Below are 21,064 nucleotides of genomic sequence, written 5' to 3' on the forward strand. Positions count from 1 at the left end.
TAAAAAATCCATCGGCAGTTATCGAGTTATCTAAATGCCCATTTAGGGTATTTAGAAATCCCGTATAATTTGTGACGTAACTATCACATATCAAATTCATCAGCTTAGTCATTTACAAATACGTTTATTTCTTTAACTTAGCCTATCTAGCAGATAGGTTGATCAGCAGGGTGATCAAAGTGCATGCATTTTGGATGGGATGGATAAAAAGTCCCATGGATATATGGATGGATAAAAAGTCCACTTTGATCACCAAGGTGATCTTATCCATGGGTGATCAAAAGACACCAAAGTGTCACCTGGAGTGGAGTCCACTTTGATCACGCTGGTGATCAAATCCAGGTGATCAAAGTGGATAGACCAAGTTATCCATCGTACAGGCTCGTTCTCATTTGAAATTAGGCACAATTTTATTGAGGTGATGGTTGGAAAATACGAGTATAACCATCCCAAAGGTGGACCGATGACCTCGTGAAGGTAGCAGGAAGGCACTGGATGTAGGCCGCTGCCAACCGGCCATTGTGGAAGTCATTGGGGGAGGCCTATGTTTAGCAGTGGACGTCATATGACTGAAATGATGATGATGATGATGATCCCAAAAGATCTGCCCCCCGAGAAAAGTGGTAAAACGTGACAGTTTTAATTTCGAAATCGCTTCGCCCAAGCGTTTATTTTATGAAGTTACTTAGCTTCGTGGAAGGACTCGCGCAGTGAGTGTGCGTGCGCGACAGCAACATAATTACGCGCGAGCGATAAGGATGGGTAGCTTGGGGTCATTGGACAAAATTCTACGTGCTCACAGACCGGGCTTTAGCTGTTCTTCTTGTGCTGTGACAAGAGCTCTACAAAAATGTTAACGATCCATTTGGCGCGGGTCGCGGATTGAATTCCCGAAATGGAATGTCTTGGGGAGTTCCTTAAGTCGTTTGTAGTTATTACATGTCTTGCCTAGATTAAAACCTAGAATAAGAAAAATACTTTTCTAGGACTTTAGTAGGGAAAGGACTATCTTTTTTACTTGGTGCTAAGAATTCTTGCGTATGAAATTCTGGGCAGCAACAGCAGCAATTCTTTACGTGTTGTCTTTTAGGCCTGTTCTTCCAGGTATTTTGAATTCAGGTATTAAAGCTACTACTGTAAAGGAGGCCCAAAAGATAAGGAGATATGTAAAGAGCCCTATAAGGAATATCTTTTTTATTGAAGTTCTTATGGGCCAAATCTTGGTCAAGGTTAGAAACCACGATAGCCGAAGAAGTCGGACTAGCAGATTCTTCATGCGAGAAACGCGGGTTCGAATCCCGCCGCCGCTCGACTATTGTGGTGAGCCTTGTAACACAAGCATATTTAGCTTAGTACAAGGGGTTAACGGGACTATAGATCGTTTCATCCACGAAGACGCGCCTCACCAATGTTTAGTCTCGGTCGCGCGGGGTGCGGGGAGTTTGATCCGAGCAATTCGAGCGTCATTATTGTAGTGTGCGTGTGCACTCATGGATGATTTAGCGTGTACCGATATCACTAAAACATTCGCGGAAGATTGGTAGGGCGCGTCTTCGTGGATGAAACGATCTATAAAATAATCTAATTTTTGAGCAAAGACGATTCACAATACTTTCACGGATTCGGATCGGATGTAGAAACCTTTCTTACTAAAAAAAGCAGACTGGTGCATTCTCAAATTATTTAACCCAATTCTGTATGATATAATCGCATATTTTATGTACATAACTACAGAATTACGCAACCTACCTTTAACCAAGGGTAAAAACAAAAAGAGCAAGTTCAACCACAGTGAAAGTATGAGTATGAGATTGACATATTAAGAACGGATGTTATGCAAACGTGTGCAATTAAATGCAATTCAGCGCGCCTTTGTCGGGCAAATGATATTTAATTTGTGTTTAATCGTGAGACGGATAGTGTTGAGCGAATTGACAGTTGTAACAACGATCCTTCTAATCCTACCAGGAAAGTTCTTGAGTGGAGACCACGAGCCGGAAGACGTAGCGTGGGCAGGCCACCCACTAGGTGAAGGTCGTGGGAGGTGCCTGGATGCGAGCGGCGCAGGACCGGTCTTTGTGGAAATCCTTGGGGGAGGCCTTTGTCCAACTGTGGACGTCTTTCGGCTGAAACGATGTGACAGACTAAATTTCACGCGGGTGAAGCCGCGGGCGGAAAGCTAGTGATATATACATTTTAATCGTGACTCCGTGTGTTGTGCAAATTGACAGTTGGAACAATGATTTTCTTTATAATGAGGATCAGTACTGTTGTAGAAAATTCAATAAAACTAGTATCTACGTTAATCTTTAAGACATAAGAAAGATATATCTTTTTGAATTATCCAAATCGGACCATTACTTACGAAGATATTAAGTAATAAATATAGGCCGTTTTTGCCGCTAAAAGTCAACGTACGCAAGGCCGCGTGACGTCATTATATCCGAATCGAGCGCAGCCGGCGTACTAATGGGATGGAAAATATTTTTTTCCGGCTAAACTATCACTTTTAGAAAAAAACTTTTAATAACATTTATTCTTCAAAATAAAGTAACCTATCGACCAGTAATTTTTAAAAATAAAAATTGTGAAAAATAAGTATTGCTATGTCCAAAAACCACATTTCATAGGATTCGATGCAATGCGGAGACGCGGTTGGGGTGAGTGTAACTTAATGATTGTTTGTATTGAACATAATAATACTTAATATGATGCTAATACCCAGTTTCTGGCCTGGGGGGGGGGGGGGGGGGGGATAAGTCATACTCAGCTTATAGCCTGGTGGGAGGGGCAAGCCTTACCCAGCTTCTGGCCTTGGTGGGAGGGGGGAGAGGCAAGTCATACCCAGTTTCTGGCCTGGGGGGGGGGGGGTAAGTAATACCCAGCTTCCGGCCGAGGGGGAGTCATACCTAGCTTATGCTTATGGACTGGGGGAAGGGGCTAGCCTTACCCAGCTTCTGGCTTGGGGAGAGGGGGGGGGGGGAAGGGGTCAAGTCATAACCAGTTTCTAGGGCTGGGGGGAGGGGCTAGCCTTACCCAGCTTATGGCCTGGGGGAGGGGGGGGGTCAAGTCATACCCAGTTTCTGGCATTTCTGGCATGGGGGGGTGTCATACCCAGCTTCTGGCCGAAGGGGAGTCATATCCAGCTTATGCTTATGGCCTGGGGGTAGGGGCAAGCCTTACCTAGCTTCTGGCCTGGGGGGAGGGGGAGGGGTCAAGTCATACCCAGTTTCGGGCCGGGGGGGGGGGGTAAATCATACCCAACTTCTGGCCGAGGGGGAAGTCATGCCCAGTTTATGACCTGGGGAGAGGAGAGGGGCGGGGTAATCATACCCAGCTTCTAGGCTAAGATTAAATAGATTTCCAGCACGGAGCGGCTGTCCTTCCTGCAGCAGCTGGCCCGCCCATGGGAACGGCGAATAGATAGGTAGGTGCGTAGGTTTAACTCAGAAAAACTAAATAACAGGTAGGTATTATTAAGTGTACATCGAAATGATTTTCATAGCAATGTCATATTGTTAGAAGTTATACCTTATTGTTAGAAGTAAATAAATTAATACTTATACATTTTTATATTTTACTTGGAAGAAGATATGACTCTAACAACACTTATGTACACTTTATTTGAATAAATCGCCAAATATACCACCGCGGAGACCCCAATCGCGTCTCTGCGTGCCATTGAATCGTATGAGCGTATGGATTTTTTGCGTTATTTTTCACAATTTCCATTTTTAAAAATTACCTATCGATAGCTTACTTTATTCTGATGAATAAATGTCATTACAAGTTTTTCTCTAAAACTGATAATTTGGCTAGAAAAAAATATTTTCTATCCACGCAGTACGCCGGCAGCGTTCGGATCGGATATAATGACGTCATCGTCCCCGCGCCGGGCGGTCAGTGAACTTTTTTAGTAATTTGGCCATAACTTCGTCAATTTTTGTCGTAGAACAAAAATTTTTGCACTGTGTATTAAGGATTTCTTAGCCCTATAAATCTGCATTCACAGCTAAAAATCGAAATGATCCTCATTGCGCGAGCGCATCATCCAGTTTATAAAGAAATAAACTTCTATTACAAGTTTAGGGTTATCATCATCTGATGATGATGATAACCTTCCTTCCTGCTACCTTTCAGGTCATCGGTCTACCTTGCTGCCCCATCGGCCGTCAGTTCTGCGTACTTGTGTCCTGCCCATGTATACTATGTATCCAATATCTCTACTAACTTCATTATCACTACAAACAAAGTCGCTTTCAGCTGTCTGTCCCTATGTATGCTTAGAACTTTAAAACTACGCGATGGATTTGATGTGGATTTTTTAATAGATAGGGGTGATTCAAAAGGAAGGATAGGCATACTTAGCCCTCGTGCCAAGCTGGGGCGGGTCGCTAGTTTACATATAAGCTGCTCACATCTCTATCTCTAGTAGAGCAATACTTCAATGGATCTTGGGCGCTATAGCAAATCTTGATAAATATAAATGTGACTGTACAAAAGATATTGCTCCGTCCACGAAATCAGGATTGACGTACTTACAACGTGTACTTTTTATTATCAGTGTGACAGCGTTATCACGAAGTATTGATATAACCTCAATAACGCCACATGGATGGGTTATGTCATCTGTAGTTCCAATTCTTTATAGTTTCGTTTCAGCCAAATGACGTCCACTGCTGGACAAAGATTTCCAGATTTCTGCAACGACCAGTTCTGGGCTGCCTGCACCCAGGCTCTTCCCGCGACCCTCACCATTTGTTTATGGTAAAGAGATTCCAGAGAAAGAGAGGAGGTCAACCGTCGAATCCAACTCGACTGGGCAGCGTTCGGGAAACAACGCAACATCTTTTCGTCCAAAATACCTCAGTGCCTGAAGATGAAAGTTTACAACCAATGTGTGTTACCAGTGATGACTTATGGCTCGGAAACGTGGCCTCTCACTCTGGGCCTTATACAGAAGCTCAAAGTTGCACAGCGTGCTATGGAGAAGGCTATGCTCAGTGTTTCTTTGCGAGATCGAATCAGAAACGAGGAGATCCGTAAACGAGCTAAAGTCGCTGACATAGCCCGGCGGATTAGCAAGCTGAAGTGGCAATGGGCAGGGCACATAGTACGCAGAACTGACGGCCGATGGGGCAGCAAGGTTCTGGAATGAAGGCCGCGTACCGGAAAACGCAGCGTGGGGCGTGCACCCACAAGGTGGACCGATGACATCATAAGGGTGGCAGGGAGGCGCTGGACGCAGGCCGTTACCAATCAATCAAGGACCTATGTTGAGCTGTGGACGTCCTATGGCTGAAATGATGATAATGAAAGAGATTCATTTCGAAAAATGGCCGTGTGGTTCCCGCCCAGTCACAGAACACCCTCATTCCCATGGAAGTCGTAAGGCGACTAAGGGGCAAATGGCAACACCAGGTATCTCCAACCCGTCTGACAAACGTGGGGAGTATAGATCAAATCCTCAACTTGCTTCTGGTAATTTAGAGGGTCGTGCTCCTGCAGTGAAGACTAGATGACGCAGATTCGCAACAGTTGAGAAGCGATTCCAAAATGAAAACTGACACGAATTATTTCTTCGTTTAGGGATGAAAGTCGCTTGCCGATGCAAGTATGTATACATTTTTAGGTAAAAAAAATATTGCTGACTCGAAATTAAATAGAAATGCGATTGCGATTGGAATACAAGTATGCAAATCTAACACTAGGTTTTTTATACCTAAAACAATAGCAAAAGGAAAAGTACTTGAAGTTGAAGGTGTAATTTAATAATTTGTAAATTAGTGAAATAATTGAATACGAAGGTCCTAGATTCAATACCCAGAGAACTATAAGACTGCATTATCTTATAAAACGACTAAACGGATTTTGATGCAATTTAAGCACAGAAAGAACTAGTTTTACACAAAGCTTAGTGCATTTTATAAACAATTTTTGTTGAGATTAGTATAATATTCCAAATTATTCAAGAGGATTACTATATCTTGTACAAAACGACTATTCGCCGCGTGCGCAGCTGACGACATATGGCGCCATCTACCGGTTAATTGGGAAAACTTCATAATGAATGGAGCTGTGGGCTTGGTGGTAAATAAAATAATCGATTTACAATCTTATTTACATTGATATTAATTGGATGATGCACTGATCAGCTGTTTATGAGTACCTTATGTATTTGAAAATAGGTCTAATACATTTTATGTCTAGTAATATAGTAAATATATACCAATGGATCAGCAATTTATGAGTACTTTAAATATTTGAAGACAGCACTAATGTATCTATCTTCTATGTCATAGTAATATTATAGTAAACTAGCGTTCCGCCCGCGGCTTCGCCCGCGTAGAATTTTGTGTCACAGAAAAACTTGATCGCGCGCGTCCCTGTTTCAAAAACCAGGATAAAGACTATCCTATGTCCTTTCCCGGGATTCAAACTATCTCCCTGCCAAATTTCATCAAAATCGGTTCATTGGTTTAGGCGTGAAAGAGAGACAGACAGACAGAGTTACTTTCGCATTTATAATATTTATATAGATACACCGATTGATCAGCAGTTAATGAATACTGTAAGTATTTGAAGACAGCACTAATGTATTTCATGTCATAGTAGTAATATAGTAATTTAATTAGTAAACTAAGTGGTCATGTAGCAGTACATAGGAGCTGTGCCAAGTTTCAATTGAAACTGTATCATTGTATGATGGGCATATTATATTAATTTTATGCTTGTCACATAGTAGTTAAAGAAGATAGTCGCCCATATTCACAAACATTACTAAGAGATCTCACAGTGCGCGTGGACGCATAGGGTGACACACGAACCAATCACAGAGCTCTATTCAACGTTGTGCGTTTGATTTGCTGCTTCACTTAAGCAAGCATCGTTTGTGAATCGGGCGTAAGTGTGGTATGAGAATTGAAAAAACTAAAAGTTTCTTTTGTAATCTTGATTTGGTTTAATCTATTTATTTAAGACATGATTTTTCAACCGATAACATTTATCTACAACATAAAGTTGACATTTTGATTGTACATTTCCCATAGAGAAAATGTCAATAGGTCAATTTTTTTCTTCAGTTAAGTTATTCAATGATTGAAGTCAGCCCTTAGGCCTCCATCATATAAAATACACATAATATAAAACAATAATTTTGTAATATTTCTGAATTAAAAGTTATAACCACTGATACAAATAGGTTTTAAAATTGTGTAATTCTAAAAATACTGCAAATCAAATACTGATTCCTTATCTTAAGATATAAATATAAGTTGTTAGAGTGAAGATAATGAACTTTTGTCATGGTTACTTACTTTAAATAAGATATTTTATGTTAAAATTGCTATTATGAGAATAGTCAAGTAATTTCATTATAAAGGTAGGTAAATCAACAAGTGGTTCATCTATCAAACATAATTCAGTTTAGTTTTCCAAATAAACTAAACAATCAAATTCGAAATACCTACAGCACTCTCCTTTATTTGGCTAAAAAGTAATACTATATTATATGGAGGAGTGGGTTCATATCAGTGTATGTAACATTATAACATAATATAAATACCCATGTAGGTAGTCTATAAAAAAGTCGAAAGATGTGCATAATTTATGCAACAAGTGTTAAAAACTGAAAAAATATACGTCTGGTACTTCCATTGTGACATTGCATGCACTGTATTATCTATCTTATTTAACCATAGATTTTAAAGTAAAATAAATCTAGATTTTCATAAAATTGGTAAGAGGGTAGTAAAAAAAAATGGCAGTGGCGGACAAAGATACGATAGCATGTATCATTTCGAATCAGGATACACTCTTTCATTCAGAATTATCGTGAATGCATCATATCGGTTCAGTCACGCTCGGTTGGCATTGTATGGAGACTTCAGGATGTCAGTAATAACCGTTCAACATAAACGTAATTGACATTATTTGCATGATTAATATGAGCTAAGATTGAGAATAAAGATTTAGTAAAGCTTTTTAATATGTGCTAGCGTAGTGCTCCAATAAGTGTATTGTGTCAATTTATATGATACCATACAAAATAATTTTGAAATAGTAATGTGGGTAGCTACATATTTATTGCTAAAGCCATGTAAATAATACCCTCATAATATCTTTCCACAAGTGGAAACCTGGGGTAGTCTTAACATAACCTATATTTTAAATAACCTGTAGTTGCAGTAAAATTAACTAATAAACAACTCTAATTAATCATTCTTCTTAAAAGATTTGAATATCACTATGATGAAAAGCTTTAAATATTACAAAATAAATTGAATTTGTAAAGTAAACAGTTAATTTTTTGCCAATTCATAAAAATACCACATGCTCAATAATTTTATGTAACTAAATAAACACAATACTTAATAAATTCCTCAATTTGATGCCAAGCATAGGAGAAGAACAGTTGTGATGTATTTTTAAATAAGTTCTAAACAGATATTACTTACAAATTAATTGAAAAATGAAGATAACCTTTGGATTTTTCCAGAATTCAAAACAGAAATATACTCCAGTTCCATTAGCCTTAAAGTTAAGTTTAACTGGTGGTTTTTGAACTTATTATGTATAAAAAGCTTCTAATAATACTTTAGGATAATTATGCAGTAAACGTAAAACGCAGTGCACGGTCCGCAACAAATAAATCGTTATGCAGCCGAGATTGCGGTACCAAAACTGAGTAACATTGCAAAAACAACAAATTAGAAAGTTTACTCTATTAATAACCGTTTATATAAATTTTGAGATTTAATTGGAAATCGGTGGAACAGTTCAAATCATTAATTATGATTGATGTTAATTGTGTATTATTTTCGTTTACAGTTACCCATGCAATGAAGTTGCAAACCTGCGGTGGACTACATAAGACAGATTTTGTTTTACTACTACCCACACAGGCCAACGGTGCAGATTTCAAGGGCAAAACACAAGAAAGTATCAGTCATTATGCTATTTGTTGTGAATTTTTTTGTGTTTATGCTGAGAAATCATTGTTATGTAAATGATTCACCATAATAAAACAGTCCGGTCCAGATGAAAACCCAATAAGCATAGCCAATATGGCACTCGCTACCCTACGCTAATTGGAAGGCTTTGAAAAGTGTTGGTTTCATACAGAAATGAGAACTTAACCTCAATAGAATTACAATTGGAGGCAAAACAATATCCCATAATAACTGACAGAGGTTTGTTTACACGCACTGACCTGCCAAGGGTTGACTTTGGGGATGGGAGCCTCCACGAACTTCTTGGGCTGCGCGTCCGTGGCGGCCTGCTGCTGCTCCGAGGCCGCCTGCGGCTCCGCGTGCTGCGAAGGCGCCTTGTGCGGCCGCGGCGGAGCCCTGCGCTCGCGCTCCCTGCGACTCTTGCCCGGCCGGCCCCTGTGCGCTATCACCGGCACGAAGCCCTCCTCCTCCTCGTCGTCGCCGGCCCGCGGAGGCAACTCCGGGACCTCTCCCGGGGCCGCCTCTATGTTCTCCTTGTTGCTATCGCCTCCTCTAAAGTTCAGCACTGACGCGTACGAGGGCCCCGCGGCCTCCGCCGACACGCGAGCGGCCATCCCGCCGCTCTGCCTTCGTTATGTAAGCCGGGCGCGCGCTCCGCGCCGACACAGGATCACGAGCGCGCCGCCATACTCATCAACAAGACGGCATGCTGCCGATCTAACCAATCAATCGAGTACGCACACCACACGCGACCTGACCGCACCGAGCGAAGGTCGAACGCTCAGAAAATAACGTGCGAGACGAACGGCCGCGACGTAACACACGACAGCCGAAAAATATGCGCGGACTTCTGGGGGCACACCGGACTGACCCTGGATGGACCGTATTTACATCGAAAAATTCACTTCCGTCGTCCAATTCCAACTCTTCTGGGGCACTACACGATACGGGCACGTTGTATCTATCGATATCTTCAACAAATCACTCTCAAATACGTTTTTCCGAACAGAAAATCACTAAAGAACCATATTTTGTTCACTATCCTCACATGTGGTCGGACGCCCAAAAAGGGATTTTTCCGCAACACACACGGAACTTACGGAAGGCTGTGACTTCTAATTTTATCGGCAGACATTTTGCCACCAGGTGGCGCTGATGTTTCATTGACAGCCAATGCGTTCATACCATTTTTTAATTTAATTTATAGAAAAACAATAAAACAAAAGCTTCTCACGCTTTATCAACACATTTTAACTAACATTTAAGGCCAATTTCATCTACTTCTTTTATTGTGTGCTAAGTAATTGCCGATTAACAAAATAAAATTATTTCTATCAATAAGTTTTTCTAGAACGCAGGTATAACAAAATCACATTTTTATCGTAAAAATGTTTGCCAAGTGCCAAAAAACTCACCATTTGTAATAATTTAGTCAGACCTTTTCTAACGATTTTTTCTGTTTCAGCATAACAAAATAACTCATTATTTTATTTTTTACTAAAATAACAACAAATACAAGAAAAAAAATATTTTGCAAATAAATTGTCTATGATTTTCAGCTTACAACGTTTCGTTACATGCAGGAATAAGCTTTCGTAATGTCAAAAAACTGTATTCGGAAAAACGAAACGCCATTGCACGAACGATCGGACGGAGTTTCTTGCAAAAGTTGTGCAAGAGTTGCGACCTTGCCTTGGCTAGTGACTTCTAAGGCGGGGTCTTCACTACAAAATTGCTAACAAAAAATGTTACATGTTGACATGTTTTTGTTGATTGTGCAGGGCAAACCACGCGCTGGAAACCCGAATTTAATTAGGCTTGGTTTCGACCAAAGTGGGGAGGAGAGATGTGTTTGAATAACTAAAGATAACCAATCAGATTTCGTTATTTCCTTATAACATTGCCTCTCCTTTTCGCTTTGATAGAAGCCGGGAATTTCGAATGCATTTCGTTTAGAATCTGTTTCCATTTTTTATTAGCAATGGCTAATAACTTGAAAACTTATTTAAGGCTAATATTAACATCATCACCAACTTATTGCTAAAAAAATAATAAGTGAATGTAACACAGACTTATTTTAAAAAGGGTTTATTCTCTCAATCAAAAAAATAATATTTATTTCCACCTTCACCTATCTTATCAAATAATAAATATACCATTCAAATTAAATCTATAATATTAAAACAATATAATAGTAAGAACTATTGACTATGAATAAAATACTTTGTAACATCATGAACATCATGGTGGTGACATTGATTGTTCTGGATTTGTCGGGCAGTACATACCCAAGAAGTTCCTGCAGTTTCGACAGTAATGATAAACATCCTTGCAAGATCTGAGAACATACGGCAGTGGTGCGCATACCCAACAGCACATGATGCATAAAATAACAGCACATAAGTGGGTACATATCGTGATCTTACTGGTGACTACAGTCATTCCAGTGTAGCCACAGTCCGGGCATACAACAGGCATGGACGTGAACCCAAAGTTATAAACCCTCGTAGGAGGCGGAGGAATAGGATTATCAACGTAAATATCAAAAGCAGCCGCGTAATTAGGCGGAGGAGTATGCTGAACAAATGACGGTGAAGGTATGAAAGTGCCCACGATTCTGGGTCTTCTACGCACAGCCATCTGGCGTAAAACGAACGAGTAGGATGGTGGCGCGCTGGCTAATGAATCAGGAGGCGATATTTCAGCTGACTTCCTCCAATAAGTCTGGCCCATAGTCTGCCCTGAAGTATTCGGCTGGGTCGTCTTGAAGTGGTTCATAACTGCCATGCTGAGAGAACTCTCATTTAATTTGGATAGCGCTTGTAAAAACAGTGACTGTGGCTGTCCAGCTATCACAGAGGCTGGTGATGGCAAGTCCGAATTTATGAATGGCTGGAGAGATTTCCGAGATTGTATGACTAACGACGGTGGCCTGCTGACTATAACGAGTGGTATTGATGTATTTACAGCAGTTGTAACTAAGTTCTCACTTAAAGTAGAACCCAAATCAAAAGTTTCTGGACTTTCAGGAGTGGCAGATATTGTAACATTATCTGATACTATGTCAATAGTATCAGTGCATATTTCTTTGGAGGTAACTGATTCCATTTCAGTCTCTGCTTGAGAATTTTCTGAACTATCCAAGTCCACACGACTGGTATTCGCGCTTGTACTTTGCTCCATCATGTCTTATTTGCAGGGTAGTTTGAAATATACGCTCACAACTTTACTACCCTCTTTTTTATTTGTCTGAAAGATTTCTATGTAAAAATTACTGCTATCAAAATTCATAAAAATATTTTGAACAAACATCACTTTTGCAAAACATGTCAGTTTGACATTTTTGGGTACCTGTAAGCTGTATAAAATTTTTGTTCCTTGACCTTATTTTGTTTTCCCGCTGAAAAATATATTTTTTTTGTCTATGAATGTAAAGCTAGTATGCATGGAATTTATAATTAATAATTTGAATTCGGCTTTCTATAATTAAAAAAAAATACTTTTGTCATATTGATAACGTTATTTAATAATTTTAGCTTCATCCATTTTAGCTATCCGTCTGGTTTTCTACGTTTCTATTGAAAATAAATATTTATTTACTTAGGTAGAAAAATATTTTTAGTGCTAGCAACTGCCCTTTAGCGCTGTCAGATTTCTACTATTCACTTCCGTTCTTTTCACACCTCCGTGGCATGGCGGATGGTCTTTACCACCGCTTGTAGTGTTTTTTCGGAGGAATAACTTCGCTGATATAGCGAAATGGTAAGTTTCAAATGTATAAATGTGCTAGAATATTGTTAGAGATTTGAAGTGCCGAAATATAAACCAGTGAAAGTGTTTACCGCAAGTTGACAAGCTCATAGTGTGCGATCCACGTGTTTGGTTAGGTTTTCTTGAAAACTAAGGAATTAGATGGTTTCCCGTAAGTTTTTACTGTTTTCGAATGCCAGAGTGATGTTTCCTGCAAGTTTTAAACCATTTTACGCCAAAATTATCCGTCGTTGTTCGGTGATCACGGACTTCCGACCTCGACATGTCTCTATTGTGAAACTATAGCATCATTGTGTATTGAAATGGTTTTCCACCAAAAACACATCAGAAAACCTTCAATCTCCTCTCTTGTGCCTAACCTTACACTTGGGATGTCGTGAAAGGGCGTTTTTAACGATTACAAATCGATAGCATTTTTGAGGTTAGGTATTCCGTCTTTCATGTCAATTTCTGTACAATATACTCATTTTCAGTTAATTTCTTCTATATTTATTACTATTCGGCACTCTTTAATTGTATGAAAACAGTAAATAACATTTCTACAGGTGTTTCTGTGTTATTTTTCTACCCGACTGCGTCAGAAGGAGGGTTATGTTTTTTTTTATCTAAGTACTAACCCCGAACTCTTCCTTACTGACCCCATGGTCAGTGCAGGTACTTATAGGGGGATATTATGGTGTTCCCGTAGGAAACACTATGTGACATCCTGTCCATCAGTGTGTCGACTTGAGGAATACATTTAAAACTTCAATAATATCATTTTTCAGAATGTATAGCTGATAGCACATCACATAATAGTCTGATAATGAGATCTTAGTAATCTGAAAAAGATTAACACCCACATAATGCTTGCTTATGTGAAGCAGCGAATCGAACGCACAGCGTCGAATAGAGCCCTGTGATTGGTTCATGTGTGACCCTGTGCGTCCACGCGCACTGAGACCTCAGTAATGTTTGTGAATATGGGCATAAGGCACAAAGATTTTTTCAAAATCGCACTTGTTACGACTGCAAAAGATGCCACAGTGCTCAATTTGATGTGCTATTGTCTGTACATACTCAATTGTGTTGTTATTTACCTAAAAAAATATTTAGTTTGATGTTCCATGGTCTGCATTAACACTAGAGTACACGCGCGGACTACTATAGTAGACCAGGGTAACATTTTACGCTATAACTTTTTGAAAACTTGCGCCAGAGAGCTGGCATTTCAGGAAAGCCTTGTTTACTAAATTTGTCAGTAAGCCAGTAAAGCTTGGGTCGCTAGAGTCTGCGCACTTTTCTAAAATTGGCCGTCAAAACTGCGGGTCTACTCAAAAGCCCGAAATCACTCGACAAAAAAATTATGAAAGACTTGTAACAAATGGATTTACACCGTGTACCAGGCAGTAGAAAGTCATGAATACTATGACAGATAAAAAACTAATCATATTTTTTCAGTCAATTTTTTTTTGTTAACATTGGTCTCAGAGTGCAATTTTGGTCCAAAAAATTTACAACTTTTAAATCTGTTTATAATGTTTGATCCCAAATAGTTATATAAAGAAACTTTGATTATAAAATAACTATAATAAACACTTTTATCATTTACATAGTAATTCTATTCATAAATTGCTTATAAACTGATTTACAGTGATTTTAAATTGGCTTACCAGAGTAGGCCGCGCGTGTATTCGTGTAAAAAAAGGGGCGCGTGTACTGCAGTGTTAATATTGCTTTCAACGTCAAACTAATAAATCAATCAGCGTCACCTAATAAACTATTATTTACGTTCCAGAGTCTATCAGTTTCCCGACCGCTCGTGTCGGTGTACTCGGAGAAGAGTGAGGTGGTGGCCGGGGCGTCCCTGCCGCTGCCTTTCGTCTTCAAGGCCCCCATCAGGCCTGACCTGGTCAACGATGTCCACGTGTCGATGTCCAAGAATGCACGTCAGCCATACTGCGTGAGCAAGGAGGCTGGTTAGTATATCTATTTTTTTATTTTTTATTTAAAAAAGGCACATCAAGAACAATACTAGATTGTTTCATCCATGAAGATGCGCCCCACTAATTTTTGATCAAGGGAAGTGCGGGGAGTTTGGTCCGAGCAATCCAAGCGTCATTATTTGTGCACTCATGGATGATTTAGCATGTACTTAAACATTTGAGGAAGAATGGTGGGGTGTGTATTAATGGATGAAATGTAAGAAGTTAGAATTTCAGGACATCACACTAACCTGCATCTTTTAACTGATACCCTATAACTTGACGTTCAACATTTTCCAAACAACATTTAACAGATGAAACTTTGCACTAAATGTCCACATGCAGAGGCTATTGTGCCGCTGTGTGTCACTGCGGATTAGTGCTACATTGATGTAGGATCTGGCGTTCCGGGCTCGCTTCGTGGCAAGTACGGGTGCAAGGCTTCTACTACAAGGTTTTATAAAGTAAAAATTAGTTCATGCATTTTACGGCAGTTTAGAAAGACATAAGTTAGTTATTTTACTTAACTGGTCCTATAGGAGTTACTATAATTATGATCCTGGTGTTATAGAGGTATTTGACCACAATGGTGTTGATGTTAAGTGAGAATCACTGGGGGAAACTGGGACATATTTTTTTACGAATTCCCAGGTGCCCCCAGTGGGGGCGATGCCGGTAGGGGCGACTGGAAATAACCGGTAACATACCTGCCCAGTAAATGCCTTTTCACTGTCCTCTTCTGGATTATAGTGTTTGTTTGGAAGACATTTTAACCAGGGTTCGAAAGGATAATTATCATGATAATAACAGATGGATAATCATCGGTTGATAATAACAAAAAAATGCGCTCGTGAAAATGAACTGAATTCGTAGTGTATTTCCGCACTTGCGTCTAGTGGTGGGCGTTAATCAACATAGACAGTTAAAACCTATCTATTTAGCTCCAAAATTATAACTAGTTAACTAGCATCAAAATATCTATTTTCCATGCTTTATGCGACTAGCAATGGATAACTTGACAACAATCAGCAATCAAAAACATAAAGTAACATTTCTTATAAAACAATATGACAAATGTATCTTATATTGTTGATAATTATCCGGTAATTATGATGAGGCGTAATTACATATCTTGATAATTTCGAACCCTGATTTTAACCTAAATCTAAACACTACAGAAATGTTTGTATTTTGTCACCAGGTCACCAAACCAGTGCCGAGTCATGGGGTACCGGTCGCGCCGTCGCGCGTATTCCCCGTGTCCGTGGTGGTGGTACTCACAGGTGAGTGGATTGTTTTATTTAGAAGTTGTTGGGTGTACCCAGGTTCAAGTCCTAATAGGGACAAGACAGAGTTTTAGACAGTCTCTGAGCTTCTAAATTTTGGATGAAACAGTATGTTTAAAACTTGACAAAAATATTATTTTAGGATGGACCCACAGCCTTTTATCATCATCATCATTATCTCAGCCATATGATGTCCACTGCTAAACATATGCCTCCCCCAGCCTTCTTTAGTTTTTAAAATATAGTTGGAGATGCAGTTGCATCTGCCCCCTGGAAGTCGCTTTGAAGTCTTCTACTACAACGACTTGGTATTTAGAACCATGATTTCGCCAATGTCATAAAAACAGTTTAGACTAAGTTACAGGGTTTATAAAATTCAAAAACGCTTTGAAGTCTAACCTAAAAATATCTGTCTTGCTGTTTGTTCAGGGGGGGGGGCCTAGGCCAGAAGCTGGGTATGACTTGTCTTGTCCCCCCTAGGCCAGAAGCTGGGTATGACTTGTCCTCCCTAAGCCAGAAGCTGGGTACGCCAACACATGGCAAACCATTCTGGGAGTGGGTAGTCAATGGAAAAAACGCTCAACGGTTGGAATGTGCAGGTGTCAAAATGTCCATACGGACCGGCTGTTAGTGTGGCAAAAAGTATAAACGTCGAAATGAGCAATGGTTAAAATGATCTGAAGTTAAAATGTCTTCGGGTTTATTCAAACAAGCGTCTTATTGTATAATAGCTAATGTGAACACGTGTTTAAATGCATCAAGGTAAAAATGCCCAAAAAACTATTGACTAGACTACAAGAACATTGAACATTTTGACATTTAATTTTATTAATTTAATCATGAGCACAATAAATCAGTTGTTCATTTTATCTATCACACCTTTTGTTGTACTTGTATTTTGTGATGTGTACCATTTGTCACTAAACCATTGTAACCATGGTGATAATGTACATTTTGACACTGGGACTTTTTGACGTTCATACTTTTTGCCACACTAACAGCCGGTCCGTATGGACATTTTGACACCTGCACATTCCAACCATTGAGCATTTTTTTGCATTGACTACCCACTCCCAAAATGTGGTAAACTAGCATCTTTTACAACTATTTTCTAAGTTCCATCCCTGTTACCTTCCTAGCTGGTGCAACAAGCCAGCCTGGTCACTACGGCAGGGTACATTAACTTCCTGTATCGCGACACTAGCGGTTACCTGCTGCTGGTGCTTCGACATATGGGAATACATAACAATAAGATTTGCTTTGTTGTTCTTTACTTGCAAATTTATTATTATCTTTATAAGTCATTTAATATTAATTTGCGATATTGGGGGGCGTCCATAAATTACGTGAGACTTTTAGGGGGGGGAGGGGGTCAACAAAAACCTCACTAAATCTCACGTGGGGGAGAGGGGGGGGTCTCAGGAAATATCACGTAATTTTTTCCGTAAGAAATAGAGAAATAGAATTTGCCAGAAAACTGGGATTAAATCATAAGTTAAAAAATTGGCCAACTGCGTGTCGTGCCACGCGCAGTGTAGGGTTCCGTAGTTGTCCGTCGTTAACAAAATATGTTTCAGAAGCAAGCAATTACTTCATCTAAAGTCGCTTTTAATATTTTCTTCTAAGGAATTTTTATTAGATATGAAATTTTATAATACATGAGTTAAATGACTATTAGGTACTCTTAAACTAACTGACCTAACCTAACCGTTATAGTTTTCTTGAAAGTTCATAAAAAGCAGTATTATTATGAATTTTTCCTGATTTTTCAAGCCAACAGTCTAGTTTTTAGAGGGGGGGACGCCCTGCTCGAACAAAAATTGGCACTTTAAACTTTAATAGTTTGCAAACGGATCCCTAAATCGAAAAATAGTCTTTGAAACCCCCAAGTCATCCAAAGATATCCTACACGATGGTGTAGAAGATGAAAAAAAAATCATCCCCACTTTACATGTAGGGGAGCTTCCCTAAAAAAGGTTTTTTCAAAATTTTATTCTTCCGTTTTATCGGCGTGATTAATATACATACCTCCACAAAATTACAGCTCTCTAGTGCCAATAGTTTCCAAGCAAAACCTCGGACAGACAGATATATCGAAACTATAAGGGTTCCTTGTCAGGACTACGGGACCCTAAAAAAATATATTTTCTTTGATGATAATGACATTTTATTCTATACCGTCTAAACATATAAAACTAAAAATGCTTCCGTCTGCATGTGTGAATACTATAATGCAGAATAAATGACGAAATTAAGAAAATTATAAAACAAGTTTTTTTTTATCAAAATCGATTTTGCTAGATTATGTAGAAAGGAACAATAATTAGACTAGGTACTTCTGTAAAAAAAAAAACAATGAGACCCTAGTAAGTAGACTACTAACCGCTGTCACTACACGTGTTTTTCTGGATCTATTCGTGATCAGTGGGCTTAGTGCGACTTTATATCGATCGTCATCCGCTAGCGACTGCGTAAAAAATGTCATGAATTAAAATGTATGATGATTGTACAGCGTCCCTAGCAGATACTTTCAAGAACTAAAATCTTGAACTTTATAGATCTTTTTGATGCACTCGTTAGCGACAACGGTAAATGCAAACTCGCACTAAGCACACAAAAAAACCTTTCTCAGTTAAATTACTCCAAAACTATTAAATTTCGGATTTTTTTTAAATATCACGTGAGATTAGGGGGTGGGGGAGGGGGTCAGGCAAAATCTCACCAAATCTCACCAAGGGGGGCGGGGGGGTCGAAAAATAGCCAAAATTGTCTCACGTAATTTATGGACGCCCCCTTGCCGCTCCATCGTTTTTAGTCTTGGGCCTTGCTCTCTTAAAGCTTGCACTGCTTGAAGATATGGCTTATAATTTACTAGCACTTTGCTTGCGTTGAGCAGTCCAATCCTGATGGACATACATTCATTCATATAACATGTATTCGCTTCAAAGGGAAATCATTTCTTAACATATGTTTACATGCAAATTTTCAGCTCAATCCATTCAACGGTTTGAACTGTTGATAAGTAAAAACGGTTTGACCTGTGTTGATAAATAATAGTAAAGGTTGCCTTTTATAAGATACAGTTAAATTTTTCTAGCTGGCAATGTCGAGACTGATTCAGTACCGTAAAAAAAGTGGTGCCTAGCCACAGAAAAACTGACTGAATGAAAGCTCGCAGTTATAGAAGCCTTTTTGGGCGTAAATAAGGCTAATGACATGACTAATGAGGGCTATCGTTTTTATACGTAGCAGTTGGCACCCCTGGTGATTGACAGGACCTTACTCTACAGTAGCGCCATCTTGATGACTGCAAATGCGATAGTCCTCCTACCACTTTAGCACTCACCAGTTGGTGCCACTGTCTTCGCTACTAGCAAGTGACAGGACCTTACTCTACAGTGGCGCTAACTGGTGAGCGCTAAAACGATAGCCCTCATTATGGCGCTGGACCACCTTGACCTCTCTCATTTTCTGTTCTATTTTAACCTTACATTCTACCTTAGGTCCGGCCAGGGAGCGTTCGGCAACATGTGCCGCGGCGGGCGAATGTTCGCGCCGACCAAGCCCTGGCGCCGCTGGCACCGCCGCGTCAATCTGCGCCAGAGACGCGCCGCCGTCGCCGCCGCGCTCGCCGCCGCCGGAGTCCCAGCTTTGGTGCAGGCTCGCGGTGAGTGGACTTACGGACTATAGGATAAGGCGCAATATCGAGTAAATCGCAGTCGAAATCTTCCCGGCTGTAGTGCAGGCTCGCGGTAAGTCATCATCATCATCATTTCAGCCACAGGAGTGAACATAGGATGACGTCATCAGGGGACAAACTACATACAAAATGCGCTGGGGCAACGCACACATATACAACGTCACGCAGTGAAGTGTCGCAAATCAGTGGCATGCCGCTTACTCCCGACGTCATAGCGTGAATAGTATGTCGAGTCTTTGAACTGAGTCTCTCCGTCATCGCGACGCTTCCCCGACTCGTCTCTGTGTCTAATTTTGAATTGCGCTCGTGTTCCGTCGTCGCACGTCGTGACTGAAAAGTGTGAATTTATTAAAGCTCTTGATGACAATCTCACTCGTAGAATGCAGCTGGAGCGAGCTTGCCCAGAGAATGTCTGTTTATCCCAAGCGGGGTGACAGGTTTATAACTAGGACGCCAGCGCATTGTTAAGTGTTTTGTACGATGCGTGAAGGCCTTAGGGTTTTAAGATACTACACTCGCGAGCAAAAGTATGGAATCACCCCATTCGTTTCGAGTGATCTTAGAACTAATTACTATGAAGATAGTAGTTACTAGTAGGTAAGTAGCAACACTCGTGCCCCCAAGCCCTGGCGCCGCCGCCGGAGTCCCAGCTTTGGTGCAGGCTCGCGGTGAGTGGACTTACGGACTATAGGATAGGGCTCAATATCGAGTGAATCGCAGTCGAATAATGTCAAAATAAAAGTCTCGGCGCGTGGTAAGTGGATTTACACTCTAGGTGTCACAGAATAACGTTCAAAATCGAGTTAAAGTCAGTCACATTCTAGCTACACACAAAAAAGGCGAAATGAGAGCTTATGATGCTAAGAGCTTCTTCGTTATGGATAAAAAAAACAAAAAAGTCCCTAGCACTTAGTTGGCCTGTATCTTAGCCACGCACTATAAGTCCTACAGATAACTGAGTCCAGTGCCTGAAGCTAAGAGCGGCACAGGAGGGGTGACATTGACGTATTATGACGTGACAGAGCACACAAATCTGAAGCGCTAGACCTCTAATACAGTGTATCATGTAGTATGGACACTGCTCTTGATGACAATCTCACTCGAAGGATGCAGCTGAAGTGAGCCAGCCCAAAAGATGCCTGTTTACTTGAAGGCCTTAGGGCTGTAAGTTACTAGTTAGTAAGTAAGTAGCCTGGATGCGGGCAGCGCAGGACCGGTTGTTTTGGAAATCATTGGGAGACTGTTCAGCAGTAGATTTCAAGGCCTTTCAAGTGAACAGGCCTTCAGGTTGTTAAATCCTAGTTACATTTTGCGTGCCAATCATTAAGATAACTCAGTCGCGAAAATTATAAATGGTCAGGATTACTGGAAATGTTTTCAAATCATGCACTA

The 21,064-nt window shown here is 40.2% G+C and overlaps 2 protein-coding genes across 2 annotated transcripts in view; one reads left to right on the forward strand and one right to left on the reverse strand.

Annotated features, from left to right (window-relative positions):
• LOC135085198 (la-related protein 1-like) overlaps nucleotides 1-10,065 on the reverse strand; it is a 97,360-nt gene extending 87,295 nt beyond the window's left edge. The window contains exon 1 of the mRNA XM_063979952.1: nucleotides 9,212-10,065. Within this exon, the coding sequence (XP_063836022.1) occupies nucleotides 9,212-9,565 (354 nt within the window). The 5' untranslated portion in view covers nucleotides 9,566-10,065. The remainder of the gene's footprint in view (nucleotides 1-9,211) is intronic.
• A 2,537-nt stretch (nucleotides 10,066-12,602) lies between these two features.
• LOC135085476 (large ribosomal subunit protein uL4) overlaps nucleotides 12,603-21,064 on the forward strand; it is a 32,259-nt gene continuing 23,797 nt past the window's right edge. Inside the window, exons 1-4 of the mRNA XM_063980267.1 lie at nucleotides 12,603-12,713; nucleotides 14,500-14,680; nucleotides 15,888-15,969; nucleotides 19,476-19,639. Coding sequence (XP_063836337.1) covers nucleotides 12,711-12,713; nucleotides 14,500-14,680; nucleotides 15,888-15,969; nucleotides 19,476-19,639 — 430 coding nt within the window. The 5' untranslated portion in view covers nucleotides 12,603-12,710. The remainder of the gene's footprint in view (nucleotides 12,714-14,499; nucleotides 14,681-15,887; nucleotides 15,970-19,475; nucleotides 19,640-21,064) is intronic.

This window comes from Ostrinia nubilalis, chromosome 28 (genome assembly GCF_963855985.1).
Source record: "Ostrinia nubilalis chromosome 28, ilOstNubi1.1, whole genome shotgun sequence".
Taxonomy (NCBI): domain Eukaryota; kingdom Metazoa; phylum Arthropoda; class Insecta; order Lepidoptera; family Crambidae; genus Ostrinia; species Ostrinia nubilalis.